General features: G+C 31.3%; 1 protein-coding gene across 2 annotated transcripts in view; it reads left to right on the top strand.

Moving 5' to 3' along the window:
* LOC134714476 (ubiquitin-like modifier-activating enzyme 6) overlaps positions 1-13395 on the top strand; it is a 39393-nt gene extending 25998 nt beyond the window's left edge. For both annotated transcript variants that reach the window (XM_063575758.1, XM_063575759.1), the window contains exons 24-35: positions 59-187; positions 478-529; positions 3738-3801; positions 5509-5578; positions 5971-6042; positions 7062-7185; positions 7745-7824; positions 9087-9200; positions 9851-9981; positions 10619-10706; positions 11201-11295; positions 12076-13395. In XM_063575758.1, the coding sequence (XP_063431828.1) occupies positions 59-187; positions 478-529; positions 3738-3801; positions 5509-5578; positions 5971-6042; positions 7062-7185; positions 7745-7824; positions 9087-9200; positions 9851-9981; positions 10619-10706; positions 11201-11295; positions 12076-12196 (1140 nt within the window). In that variant the 3' untranslated portion in view covers positions 12197-13395. The remainder of the gene's footprint in view (positions 1-58; positions 188-477; positions 530-3737; positions 3802-5508; positions 5579-5970; positions 6043-7061; positions 7186-7744; positions 7825-9086; positions 9201-9850; positions 9982-10618; positions 10707-11200; positions 11296-12075) is intronic.
* Positions 13396-13913: the final 518 nt, after the last annotated feature.

Raw genomic sequence — 13913 nt, 5'->3', positions numbered from 1 at the left:
CCTTTGAAAACGTTAATTGTGTTATAAATGGTGTTAAGATTTTTCTTGCATTTTACAGAAATTATTAGATGGATCCAGTATAGATGGTGGAGTTCAAGTCAGTAAAATATTGCACAACAGATCAGCTACCTGGTCAGATTGTATCAAGTTAGGGAGGCTGAAGTTTGAAAAATATTTTAATCATCGGGTAGGTTACACAACAGAACAAATTATATTAAACTAGTCAAAAAGGGGAGCCTGTGCATAAACTTAGGAATATTTGAATTTGAAAAAGCAACTTCCAACTATTAAATACTAATTCAGCAGTTTCATTCTACAAATCAACAACTTACTTTTAAAAATTAGCCTTCATTACTTTAAAGCTGTATGAGTTTCATGTCAGAAATATCTTTCATCATTTATTAGGGGAAACAATGCAGGTTTTGTTGATTTTTTAATCAATTGCAAAATGTGACCACTTTTAATTTATTTATACAGGCAAAGCAATTACTTCATCATTTTCCATTAGACACCAAGCAGAGTGATGGATGTAAGTAAATCTATAAGCTGTATCATATTTATATATAGCAGTAATCAGGTGTCATGCTTATTGGAATTGTTAAATATCAGATTCAAATTGGATATGAAGCTTTATGGTTAGATAATACATTGAACAGCAGTTGTTTTACAAAATAGATAGGTAGATATTTGTATATAGATTGGAAGATATTTGTATATAGATGTTTTAAAGAATTATACTTACATGTATACAGTTTTTGCTGTGATAGGAAGAATAGTTTTTTTGTTTTATAAATTAACCAATAGGGGACTTGATAAGTTTAGGTCAAAGTTTATCAACATTGATCAAGCATTAAGTTGTTGTTGATAAGTGTTGGTCAAAGTTGATAAAAATTGGTCAAGCATATAGATATAAAAACTGAAAATGTATACCTCTTTTTGAGCACTTGTTGTTTCTAAGAGGTTTTGGAGAATTTTCAGTTTTTAGTGGAAGAAGACGTCAAGTCTTCTGAAGACTTAAGGGGCCGACCCTTGGCATTGAGTCTCCGTATGCGGCATTCATTTCGTGTATTACAATTTCAAAACAACTTAAGATTCCTGACACCGATTTTTACACATGAGTAGGCATCTGAATCATTTAATTTGTAAATTATGATTGTAAAACAATCACTATCGTAAATATGACCCTTTTATTTATGTAAATTATTAGATTTCATCTCATCCACATGAACGTTATTTGTTTACTTGTAACAGGATGTTTTAACTGTAGATATTTGTATTACGCATGCGTGAATTTGGTATCGGGAAAATTCGCCCTGTTTACAAGTTCGCCCTTGAAGTTACGAATTTGCAATCCTGCAGACAAGAAGATTTTGTTTTTATATAAATAAAAAGGATATATAAAGTGTTGTCTTTATTCATGGTTTTCCTTTGTCATGTGAATTAGATGCCCTTCGTAACATACATGTGAACCTCCCGACGGGAGTACAAAACTCCCGTTTTCAGGGGTCTCCTCCCGTCCTCCCGTTTAGGAGAAAAAACTCCCGTGTATGAAATATTTCATGAATGAAAATTTTCAGACGCCATATTTGATCATTTCTTACTACTGTACGGGTGTAATTGACACCTGTGTTAAATTTTACCTGAACATCAAAGAAGATGTATAATTATATGGCTTCACTTGACAGCTTGGGTGTCAAACATACTGGTAATCAACGATGTTTACCTCCGGCTAACTGCCGTTGTGTTATCAAAACGATGTGTATTGGGAATATTGAAATACTTTTTTGTTACTTCCCTTTGTTTTAGCCTGTTTTCAGTTATTTTGCTTTTAAAAATGTAAATTGCAAAAAGACTATAAATGATTAATATTTTAATCAAATAATCATAAAGTGATGTTGATTAAATGAATTTTATGATTTTGGACAAATAAAAAAAATAAAATTAATAAATTATTTTAGCAATCTGGACCTCCTTTCAAGGATTACATTAAAGTTTATATGATAAATTTGTTTCTTACTGATTAGAAGTCAAAATACCTTATGTGCAACTAGACTAATAAAAGGTCTAGTAGTTAGATTAAGTCCTAGTAAAATCTTGAAATTTAAATTTGTAAATGTTAGTATATATTAGATTTTATTGTGTAAGCTAAGAAATAGCAAGACATTTTACACTGTTTTTAAGTCTTAAAGCTTTCTACAAATATGACTTTCATAATGCTTAAAATCCATGCAGTACTAGTGTTAGTGTATGTTATTTTTTTAATTAATTTACGATGTTGCAAATATACATGTGGAGCTTATTTCTTTCTTATTTTTCTAAACATTTACAAATGATAAGGAGATGGAGACATGAACAAAAATATATACAGATAAGATATATAAATATAATGATTCATTTACAAGCAGTGGACAATCATTTGTCAAAAACTAAACAAAACAAGAAACAGATTCTTCTTATTATTTTATTTTATTCAAATAGAGAGGCAATAAGGGAACTATAAACATTACAATTTGATGGAAATTTGAAGAAAAAACACAATTTCTACATCATTTGGTTACATTTACGACAAAATTTATGTCGATAAAAAAACATGATGTTTTGACCATTCAGTACTTAATAGATGCATAGTTCTTGGGGAAAATTTTCATCAAATAATATGAATATAAATGACATTTTTTGTGCTCATTTTTTACAGTGGGTTGTGATGATCTTCCAGTTAGGTTACCCTCATTTGGAGTGTTGTTCCCAACCTGTTAAAGGTCCATCTTTGTGCATTATTCAAAATTGAAAATTTCAACAAGCATCTAATATTCTTAATCTGGAAAATAAACCCTGGTCTGCTAGCTTCATGTATATTTTTTCTACCGATTTAATATATAACTAGAATCATGCAAACAGACTTAAGGAAAAGGCATGTAAGTTCATCATACAAATATGACACTTTTTCTAGACAATCCAGATCTTGCAAAATACGTCGCTAAAAATTGTAACCTTTAAAATTGTTGTTGTGCAGTAAAAACCCATATGGGAACTTTCAACAGTTGGCGGGTATGTAACAAGTCTTACTATTTTTATGCTCCATTTATGGGCAATATGTTTTCTAGTCTGTCCGTCCGTCCTGCTTCTGGTTATAAAGTTTATGGTTGAGGTAGTTTTTGATGAAGTTGAAATCCAATCAACTTGAAACTTAGTACACATGTGTTCCTCTTGATATGATCTTCTTAATTTTACTGCCAAATTAAAGATTTTACCTAATTTTCATAGTCAACTGAACATAGAAAATGATTGTACGGATGGGAAATCCATGTACTTATGACCTTTTCTTGTTTGAAGAAAAAAATACATTTTAACAATAATGGAACAAAGCAGCCTGGGTAAGTGGGGCTGCTTTTATGGTAATTCAAGTTACTTTTTATTCACCTTCTTCCACTTCAGAGCTATCAGCTCTTTGATTTAGTAGTGTTATCTATGTAGAATACCCCTTTGCAGACAAATTAACTGCTCAGCATAACAGAATATATCCCCAGAGCTTGTGAAATTTCTTTTTCTTTTAACTTATATAGGATCAAATAGAAAAAAATGAATATTGCAACCTGGCCATTTTTAGTCTCTGAGACAGTGATATCAAGGATATGTAGCTTTCAAATCAAACTTTTTTTGGTGACAAAATGGCAGCATGGAAGGTATTGGCTTGTTCAAGTTTAAGCCTACATTTAAATTTTCTTGTGTTCTTTCAGCACTGTTTTGGCAGTCCCCAAAGAGACCACCTGTGCCACAGGAATTTGATGTGGCCAATGAAAAGTGAGTTTAGACTAAACAACAATATAAAGTTTGACTTTTTATGCCTATATTTAAGTTATATTACAAGATATCGGCAGTGTGCAATGTGCAAGTTTAATCAATTATCTCCCTTGCATATGTTTCTTTGAAGAAATAAGACATTAAAGACGCCATGAAATTATAGCATAATAAAATAGGGGAACATGAGTGATGTGATGACAAATTATCAGCATGGACATCTCTTTAAGGTCCAAAATATATAAAAAAATCTTATTCCAATTAAAAGGCTTTCAGGGCAAGTTTTAGAAGAAAACATTTTTAGTCTTGTGGAAGTAGTGTGATAATTACATGTAGGAAAATTACCAAGATTTGTTAAGTGCAGAAGATTTTATGAATTCAAATCTTGCAATTATCCATCAACAAAAAAAAATGTTAATTTTCATGAAGAATTTATAAGACGACAAAAACACACTAGCCACATTACAATATTATGTTATACATTATTCAGTAGAATTGATATTAGGTCCGAGACCACAGTCATCGTCCTTTGATTTTCGTTGTCCATGTATAAAGTCCCTAGTGTGGGCAGTGTATTACTTGCCAATTTTTTTCTACCCTTTCCAAATCTATTCTCTGTGTTTTATGTCTCACCTAGCAAGTAAGGGGGTGAAATGACACTGTAAAAAAAATTGGGTCATGAATTTTAAAGTAATGATTTGGTCCAGCTGAAAAAGATTAAAAATAGCATTTCGGAAGCTGTCAAAAGATTCCAAGACTCCCTTAACATAAAATTGTCCATATTTTGAGTTTGAGCTGATGAAGGTTTCTAAGATTTAAAAATAATTTGTCCCAAAAGTAGTACAACACACTGTCAAAATATTATTGAGAAAGTGCAGGTTGGGATTTTTTAATTTTCATTTATTGTCCAAAAGAAATGCACTACCAAATAGCTGTAGTCTTGGACCTCATATGACTACATTATACATAACAAGCGACATAAAAGATACAACTTGTACATAGACAAAGCTGAGTTGTCTTTCTTCTTCCAAAAAATAATCATGTAATACTGTCTTGAAGGTTGTATAGTGCTGTTTACATCCTTGTCCCTTTGTCTCTGGTAAATAGACCACTTTCGAGTTCATCAGTCACTGGAAAAAACTCGTCAATTATACACGCCTTTATGACGTCATTTACCAGATAGAGGGGGGTCGCCTGTATCCCTGCACTATTTACGTTCATCAAGTGTCTTAGTGGTCGTCATTGTGCAGAATAAACTAGAAATAATGGTTGTTCTGTAGGTACTTAATGACATTTCCCTAATGACAGCAATGCTGATTGTCAATTTTGAGTATTCAATTTGCCGAATAATTTGTACAATATAGAATTATAGTTTTCCAACCACTCGCTCAACATTGAAACGGAAGTGACGACGCCCCTAAACGCATACATGACGTTCACTAAAACCAGAATTTTGACGGAAATGCATCGAACTCGAAAGTTGTCTATTGTTGTACCAGTATCAATCATACCACATCTTATTTTTATATTGAATCAGAATTGTTTTAACATTGGATATCCAGAATTTTTTAGTGAAAGTTTCATACAATAGCATTTATACAACCAATAAACTGTACCATCGTTTTTGGTTGTTTATGGAAGTAACATTGAAAAGCTTTTGTGGGACAGCATCATTAGTATTAAAATTGTTTTTTTTTTTGTGTTTTTCAGTCATATGTCATTTGTGATCAGTACAGCCAGACTTTATGGCCATGCTGCAAATATTGCTCAGTCATCACAGGTAAATACATTCTTCTGTTTTAATACTGATTTGTGATGGCTTACAGGTCTATATTATGATTATAACTGAATCAGATTAGTATTGTCATTTATGTAGAACAAATCAAATTTTAGCATAAACTAAAATTATTATACATTTCTGATTATATAGACCCTGTATTTAAATGTCAAGGCCATATAATCATACAAAAGCCATAACTCTATTTTCTTCCTTTCATCATCCTGTTAATTCAGTAACAAAAACCTTTAGTCTAAGTTTTAAAAAAAAGGCTGGTTTCTATGCAAAGCTTAGTAGAACAATTAAAATTCATTGTTGATTTTAATTATAAGATATTGATTTTGTTAAAAGCAATATCATTGTTGAAAGATTATTTGATTTTAATTTCATTTTAGGATACATCAATAGAAGCAGTTATAAAGATACTACACTCAGTGGTAGTTCCTACATTTCGTCCATCTTCTAAGGTATGTCTTACAGCCTCTAGTAGGATATAGGGACAAATACTTCTGGTATGATAGAAATTCATAAAAAAGTAGTTGTAAATAAGAAGAAACTTCAAGCAATTGTCATAGATATAAGGGTGTCCTTTCTGAAAATTAAATACTTACATGTATTTATTTAAGAATTGAATGCTTCTTTTGGTAAATTTATTGGGATGGTAATGCATTGACCAAATTACATTTTGTAATATGCACTTCATTCTAACAAATGTTTGCATGGTCAACCTTTTTATAACCCTATGAAATTACTAAAAGAAGCATTCAAAACTTATAATTGTATTTTTTATGCCCCACCTACGATAGTAGACGGGCATTATGTTTTCTGGTCTTAGGTCGTTTCGTCTGTTCGTTCGTCCGTCTGTCCGTCCATCTGTTCGTTCGTCCGTCTGTCCCGCTTCAGGTTAAAGTTTTTGGTCAAGGAAGTTTTTGATGAAGTTGAAGTCCAATCAACTTGAAACTTAGTATACATGTGCCCTATAATATGATCTTTCTAATTTTAATGCCAAATTAGAGTTTTGACCCCAATTTTACGGTTCACTGAACATAGAAAATGATAGTGCAAATTTCAGGTTAAAGTTTTTGGTCACGGTAGTTTTTGATAAAGTAGACGTCCAATCAACTTGAAACTTAGTATACATGTTCCCTTTGATAAGATCATTCTAATTTTAATGCCAAATTAGAGAATTTATTCCAATTTCACGTTCCACTATACATAGAAAATGATAGTGCGAGTGGGGCATCCATGTACTGTGGACACATTCTTGTTCGCTATGATCATGAAAACACAATTACTATCAAATTTTTCTATTATTTACCTGTGCACTTTATTGTACAACTTCGTGTCATCATGAATGTTGCAATTCATTTTAAAATGAAGGTTGATTTCATATTGAGGGGAGATTGCTGTTACCCAATAAGAATAATGTATTATAACATCTATTGTATTTATAGTTGGATAAGGTTCTTTTTAAACCTGATTTCAGAGAATAGTAACAGATGAATCAGCCTCTAAACCATTGGATGAAGGACCAGCAGATGGGGATGAGTACCAAGACGCAGCCAATAGAATACAACGTGTCATCAACCAATCAAAAAGTCCTAATGAAGGTTCATATTGTTTATGTTGCATAGAAATGATACTATTTAATTATCAGGTTTTTATGAAAATTCATAAATTGATAAAATTGATTGATTGTTGCTTGCTTAACATGCAGTTGGAAATATTTTAGCTAATTCAGAACAAGAGACAAGGAATAAATTTAAATACAATATATATGTACTGCAAGATAGAATGGCGAAACTGAAGGGTGGGAAATTTGGACTGCCACTGGAACTCAGAGTATGGTGGAAAAAACTAGAAATTTAGCAATGCAAACAGCTACCTACAGGCCCCTTAAAGATTTGTTGCAAGGAATTTTAGAATTCTATATTGATGGTGACAGTGAATAAATTTATTTGCAAAAAAAAACCGAAACAAACTTCCTTTAGCATGATATTGATGTTCAATAAAATGCATGCAGATTGGTAATATAAAGAAAAGGGCATTTTTTTGTATCAGTTGATAATTTGATTAATATTTTGCCATTTTCTGTAGCACCAGACATTGTGCTACATTTGAATTTAGTAAATATGATATATATATATATGTATATTTGATCTATTCCAGTAACATCAGTGATGAAGGTAGCTGACTTTGAGAAGGATGATGATACAAATGGACACATAGACTTCATCACTGCAGCAGCTGTAAGTGGCAATGGTTATTCCTTAGATAAGTAAAATTGTGAATGGAAATGGGGAATATTTCAAGGAGACAACAACCTGACTAAAGATAAGAAAACAGCTGAAGGTCACCAATGGGTCTTTAATTCAGTGATAAAATCCTGCACCTATATGTTGACCTCAGCTGTCCCCCAAACCAAAATGTGTACTAATTGAGTGAAAATGGAAAGAAAGTCCTTATTAAACATATACCGGAAATAAGTTAAACTAAAAATAAAATTTTGAATAGAAATTCACAAGCTGTATCATATATAGTAAGAGACAATTAGGATAGGACCACTAACAAACTAAAAGGCCTTCAACAACATGGAGGTTGATAAAATTACGTCAAGGATTTTGTTCCTTTTTGGGATTTTTTGTGAAAAAACTCACCTTAAGTACCCTGTTTAACCTGGGAAATATTTTGGTGTATTGCAAGAGAACTAGTGAAGGGGTGTGTATTATTGTCGAGTCTTCGACTTTTGTCCAAAAAGCAAGACATCGCAATCCTGCATTTCGTCAGCATCAGTGGCCTCCATTAATATTCACTCTGTGATTAAAGGTATTGAAATTTTAATAACTTTCTTAAACTATCCTGAATGTCTACCAAACATGGACAGGAGCTTGTTTATGTTCATAAGTTAGTATCCAGAAGTAATTTTTTTTTTTAAATCCTAATTTTCTGTATTTTACATATAAATGGAATAGTTTTTCTGCCAGAAACATTACATTCACTCTGTGGTTTAAGCTTTTAAAATTTTAATAACTTTCTTAAACTATCCAGGATACCAAACTTGGACAGAAGCTTGTTTATGATCAAAAGCTAGTATCTAGAAGGAAGTTTTGTTAAATTTTGTCCCTTTTTTTCCGTATTTTACTTATAAATTGACTTAGTTTTTCTTCCAATTTACATTACATACAGTCTGCAAGTTTTTAAAACATTTATTAGATTCATAAACTATTCTGTATTTTTACCAAACTTGGACAGAAGCTTCTTACAATAAAAAAAAAAGTATCGATAGAAATATTTTTACTAATTTGTTTCCTCATTTTTGTTGAGCCTGCATTTAACAGCAAAAGTAGGTGAAACACTGAGTTCTGAGGACCCTTACAAATTTTTGTATGTTGTAACAGCTTTCAATAAGAGACCTTTGTGTATCACAAAATGATGTAAATAATGAAAAACAAGTTAAACTCAACAATTCGCACATAAGTTTTCCAAAGGCTATACAATTGATTAATTACAGAATTTACGAGCCAGTATGTATGGTATAGAATGTTCAGACAGATTAAAAGTAAAGAGAATAGCTGGTAGGATTGTTCCTGCAATAGCTACGACCACTGCTGCTGTAGCTGGGCTGGTGAGATATATTTATTTTATGTAAAAGTGAACATATATAGTAGATGCTCTTGATACAACACAAAAGTATATTTCTTGTAAGGAGAATTCCTAATATTTTAATCAGTAACATGTAACAGCAGTTCTGAGAGACATTGTAACAGTATTAACAATGAGAACCTCACAAATCTGACAATCATTATAAACTAGGTTAGCAGCCAAAATGAGCACACATTATATTTTGAATTAAAAAAAACTCTTATATAACTACAATAGATCGGTTCTCACATTTTCAGTATATAGTTATCATATAACTCCACTTGTTTGGCTCTTGCTTGGCCCAATATGAGCCAAACAATTATGTATTTGCCACTTAAAGTTAAGAAAACAACAATCAATAAATCAGTCCTTGCCAAGGGGACCCAATCTGTATTACACTATCCTGCTTTTTAATCAAACTGCAAGATTTACCATCATTTAGATTTTATCAAAATCAACGATGGACAACAACAATAAAAAATATTGAGAGACGACCTCAGTGAGTTTTGTTGACTTGAAGCCTTTATTTTTTCAACAGAGACAAAAATTAATATATGTATTAAAATAATTTTAGGTTCTGTCAAGAACACACAACATATAGTTATAACATATAAATTATGTTTTGATATTTAGGTGTCTGTGGAGTTACTGAAAGTCCTTGATATGAAACAACCTATAGAAGTTTATAAAAACTGTTTCCTGAACCTGGCCTTACCAGTGTTACTGTTATCAGAGCCAGGACCAGTGGAAAAGACAGTACTAAAGTAAGATATATACAATAATTTGAATCAAATTGATTAGAAGTCATGAATTAAGTAAAAATAATAAATGGAAATTAGAGAATCAACCATTAGATTTACAGACAATAAGATTAACATAAATATCATTTAAAAAAATAAAGTTTGTAGAAAAAATTCCATGTGACCATAAAAACTATATATTTTCAAAAAGCTGTATTCTGGATATTCAAATTTTCTACAACGATTGATTATAAGGTGATGATATCTGCTGAAAACCAAAGAATAGCATAAAAAAAGGATTTGGTAATTTCATAAATGTTGTGAATTTAAATTATACAATTCACTCTTTTTACGAAATATTCCTCAGAATTCGAGAGAAAGTTAAGTTGAAATGTTTATGACTTTAAAAATTTGTTTAAAAAGCTTATTGCAAAAAAAGGGCTGCAGATACATAAAACACAATGATTATTTTACACAAAGCTAAAGACTTTTTTTTATTTTAACTAGATTTGACAAGAACTTTATATACAAATTGTGAATATTGATTATTTTAAATTTTTTGTTGATATTGCTGTTTTTTCACAACATTGTTAACAAAGTATGTATATATTTTTATTATACCAATGGAGGTTTCTGTTTATAAAAGATGTTCTATTTTCAGAGAGGGTCTAACAGTAACAATGTGGGACAAATGGGAAGTCAAAGGCAACAAGACATTTGTGTTACAACAGTTCTTACAACACTTCAAGGTAAATTAACAACACATATTACAACAGTTCTTACAACACTTCAAGGTAAATTAACAACACATATTACAACAGTTCTTACAACACTTCAAGGTAAATTAACAACACATATTACAACAGTTCTTACAACACTTCAAGGTAAATTAACAACACGTATTACAACAGTTCTTACAACACTTCAAGGTAAACACATCCATTCAGAATATTTGATAGGAAATCTATTTCACAAATTTTTTATTGTCTAACAGTGCAAGTATAAATTCTAAGTATCACTAAATTAAGTATACTTTGCCTTGAATTTTCTTTTTAATTCAGTGACTGGTTGACCTGTTAATCATTTACCTATTTCATTTATTGAAAAACTGCTTATTTCATGTATGCATTTATTGCTTTATCATGGTGCTTTTTTCTGTTCAACCATTCCGGCATGAGAGAATAAAAAAATGGTTGCAAATGATGAACAACCTCCTTTAAACTGTATTTTCTCTTTATTTCAGGATGTATATGGATTTGAAGCAACAATGGTCGGGCATGGTGTAAAAATGGTGTATGTACCATTTATGCCAGGACATTCTAAACGACTAAATCAGACGTATGTATATTGACAATGGCATAAGCTGTATTTATATGCAGCATAAAACTAACATTAACAATAATACCCTATGTCCTTATTTTATATATGGTGCTGCTTACCAACAGATTCTGTGCACTTACTTATGAGACGTTAATCAATGCTTTTGACAATGCTAACATTGGAAGTCAAATTTGATACTGATGAAATTCACTTTTACTGTCTAGAAGTTATTGTTCTTTATAGCTTAGAAAATGCCACTTGCTGTACTTCCAATGAAAAAAAATATATAAACCGACCAAAGAATGCTTTCCAAATGCATATAAGCTTCCTTAGAACTTATGGTGTATATTTTGTAATTGAACATTTCATCTGTAATTTATGTAATAAAGAAACAAAATCAAAGTCTGTCAGCCAGAACTATAAGACAATATTGAGAAAAGAAATGGTGAATGTGTCAAAGTAACAACAGCATGACCATAGAGCAGACAACAGCTGAAGGCCACCAATGGGTTGTCAATATAGCGAGAATTCTCGCACCCGTAGGAGTCCTTCAGCTGGCTCCTAAAAAATATGTATACTAGTACAGTGATAATGGACAATATACTAAACTCTGAATTATACACAAGAAACTAAAATTAAAAATCATACAAGACTAACAAAGGCCAGAGACTCCTGACTTGGGACAGGTGCAAAATTGCGGCAGGGTTAAACATGTTTATGAGATCTCAACCCTCCCCATACCTCTAGCCAATGTAGAAAAGTAAATACAATATTTTTAAGCCATCATTTTGTTTGTAGCATGGAGAAGTTACTGAAGCCTCACCCTGGTCAGAAGTATGCTGATCTGGTGGTGTGTCTACAGGGTGATAATGAAGAGGATATAGAGGGGCCACCCATTAGATATTACTTTGGACTGTGATAAACATACCAATGGTCTTTCATTGTGACAGTACTTTTATTGTATGAGTATTTCTGTCTGTTTGTGAACAGGCTTTTATTGCCTTATTGTATGAGTGTTTTTATCTACATTTATGAAAGATGTCAAATGTACAATTTTTGCTGTTTTTTAAGAATATTTGATGGATGCAAAGTTTGTAGTTCCTAAATATTTCATTGTTATATGAGTGCTTGTATGGCTGTTATTTATGACAGAGTGAATGTTCTTTTTAATATGATGAATGTCTTGAGAATAATTGCCAGGTTTATGTATAAAATGGCAATGATTATTTAAGTTATTTTAATGTACACCCAATGTATGTACATTTGTAGTAAAATAAATTAATAGCAACTGAAATCAATGAAATTGATTAAGGATGCAGCAAATTTGTTCTTTTATTCATAAACATAAAAAAATTAAATGGAAAACATTATCCCAAAAAAATTGCATCCATACATCTAACAAAACTTCTGTAAAAAATAAAACAAAACAACATAATTGCCAAGGATATCTAGCCAATGCTTTAAGTGTCACTATACATTTAAATGGTTTGTTTTTTCTTCTTCAAAATATGGCATTATTTACTTGTTATAAGCAATTATTCAATTATTTCTTTTTTTCAGTTTTGTGTTGAAATAATTTGTATAAAATTCAATTATTAATCATTTATGATGCCATGATTCAGCTATATATTTACTATTATGTTCACTATTAGATTAACATAACAAATATCAGTATGATATACACAAATGAAAGTGCTAGGAAAGATATGATCAAATCCCCTTGAATTGTACAAAAAAACAACTTGCAGCAGTTAAAACATTGTTATGTATGAGTTTAAGTCATCTTAGTTGTATAAATACAAAACAAATTAACGAAAAAACAAATATTCTGATGATGACTATTCATTTGATTCTGACTTGTGTACATTGGTTAACGTGACGGTACCCAAATTGCACCTATTTTGACAGTTTTTTCACCTACGTTTTCTTATAATCAAGCAATAAATGTCCTTCATGTGTTTATTTTGTAGCCCTATCCTTCTTTATTGTAAAGGTACACCAATTTTAATTTTTAATCCATATTGAGTCATAAAAAAATGGGTTTGAATCAACCTCCAAACTATCCATGATTCTGTAATGAGGAGTACCCAAATTGCATCCCTGCTTAAATTCACATTGTCAAATTAAGGAATAACAGTACTGAAGTTGAAGAGTTGCCACCGTCAATTGTAGATTTGACGGTCGCAAATGCAGTTTTACTGGCGACGCGTAGCGGAGACAGTAAAACGGAGATTTGCGACCGTCAAATCAAAATTGACGGTGGCAACTCTTCAACTACAGTACTGTTATTCCGATTCTAATGCATTTCAAGAAGAAATAATACGATAAAACTTGGAAAAATGTATAATTTTGACAAATAAAAAAAAATCCGCGAAACGTCATGAATAATTTTGGCACAAAGACGTCATGGCTAAACGTGACGTCATACAAATGAAAACTTACAAACTGGACGTTATTCCGTTACCTGTACGCTTCAAATTCGGATAAAATTACATTAAAACGGCGAATTCTAGGTAGGTGTTGTTTTATTTTTTATTATTTAGTAGTAATCGAACATTTGTTGATTCACTAATTCAAAATGGCGGGTCCCTCCTCAGTTACGCCTGGTCAACTGTGGATTTGACGGCAACTTTTAG

This window comes from Mytilus trossulus, chromosome 4 (assembly GCF_036588685.1).
Source record: "Mytilus trossulus isolate FHL-02 chromosome 4, PNRI_Mtr1.1.1.hap1, whole genome shotgun sequence".
In the NCBI taxonomy this organism is placed as follows: domain Eukaryota; kingdom Metazoa; phylum Mollusca; class Bivalvia; order Mytilida; family Mytilidae; genus Mytilus; species Mytilus trossulus.
The sequence above is the reverse complement of the archived record's forward strand: the minus strand, read 5'-3'. Positions and strand labels throughout refer to the sequence as shown.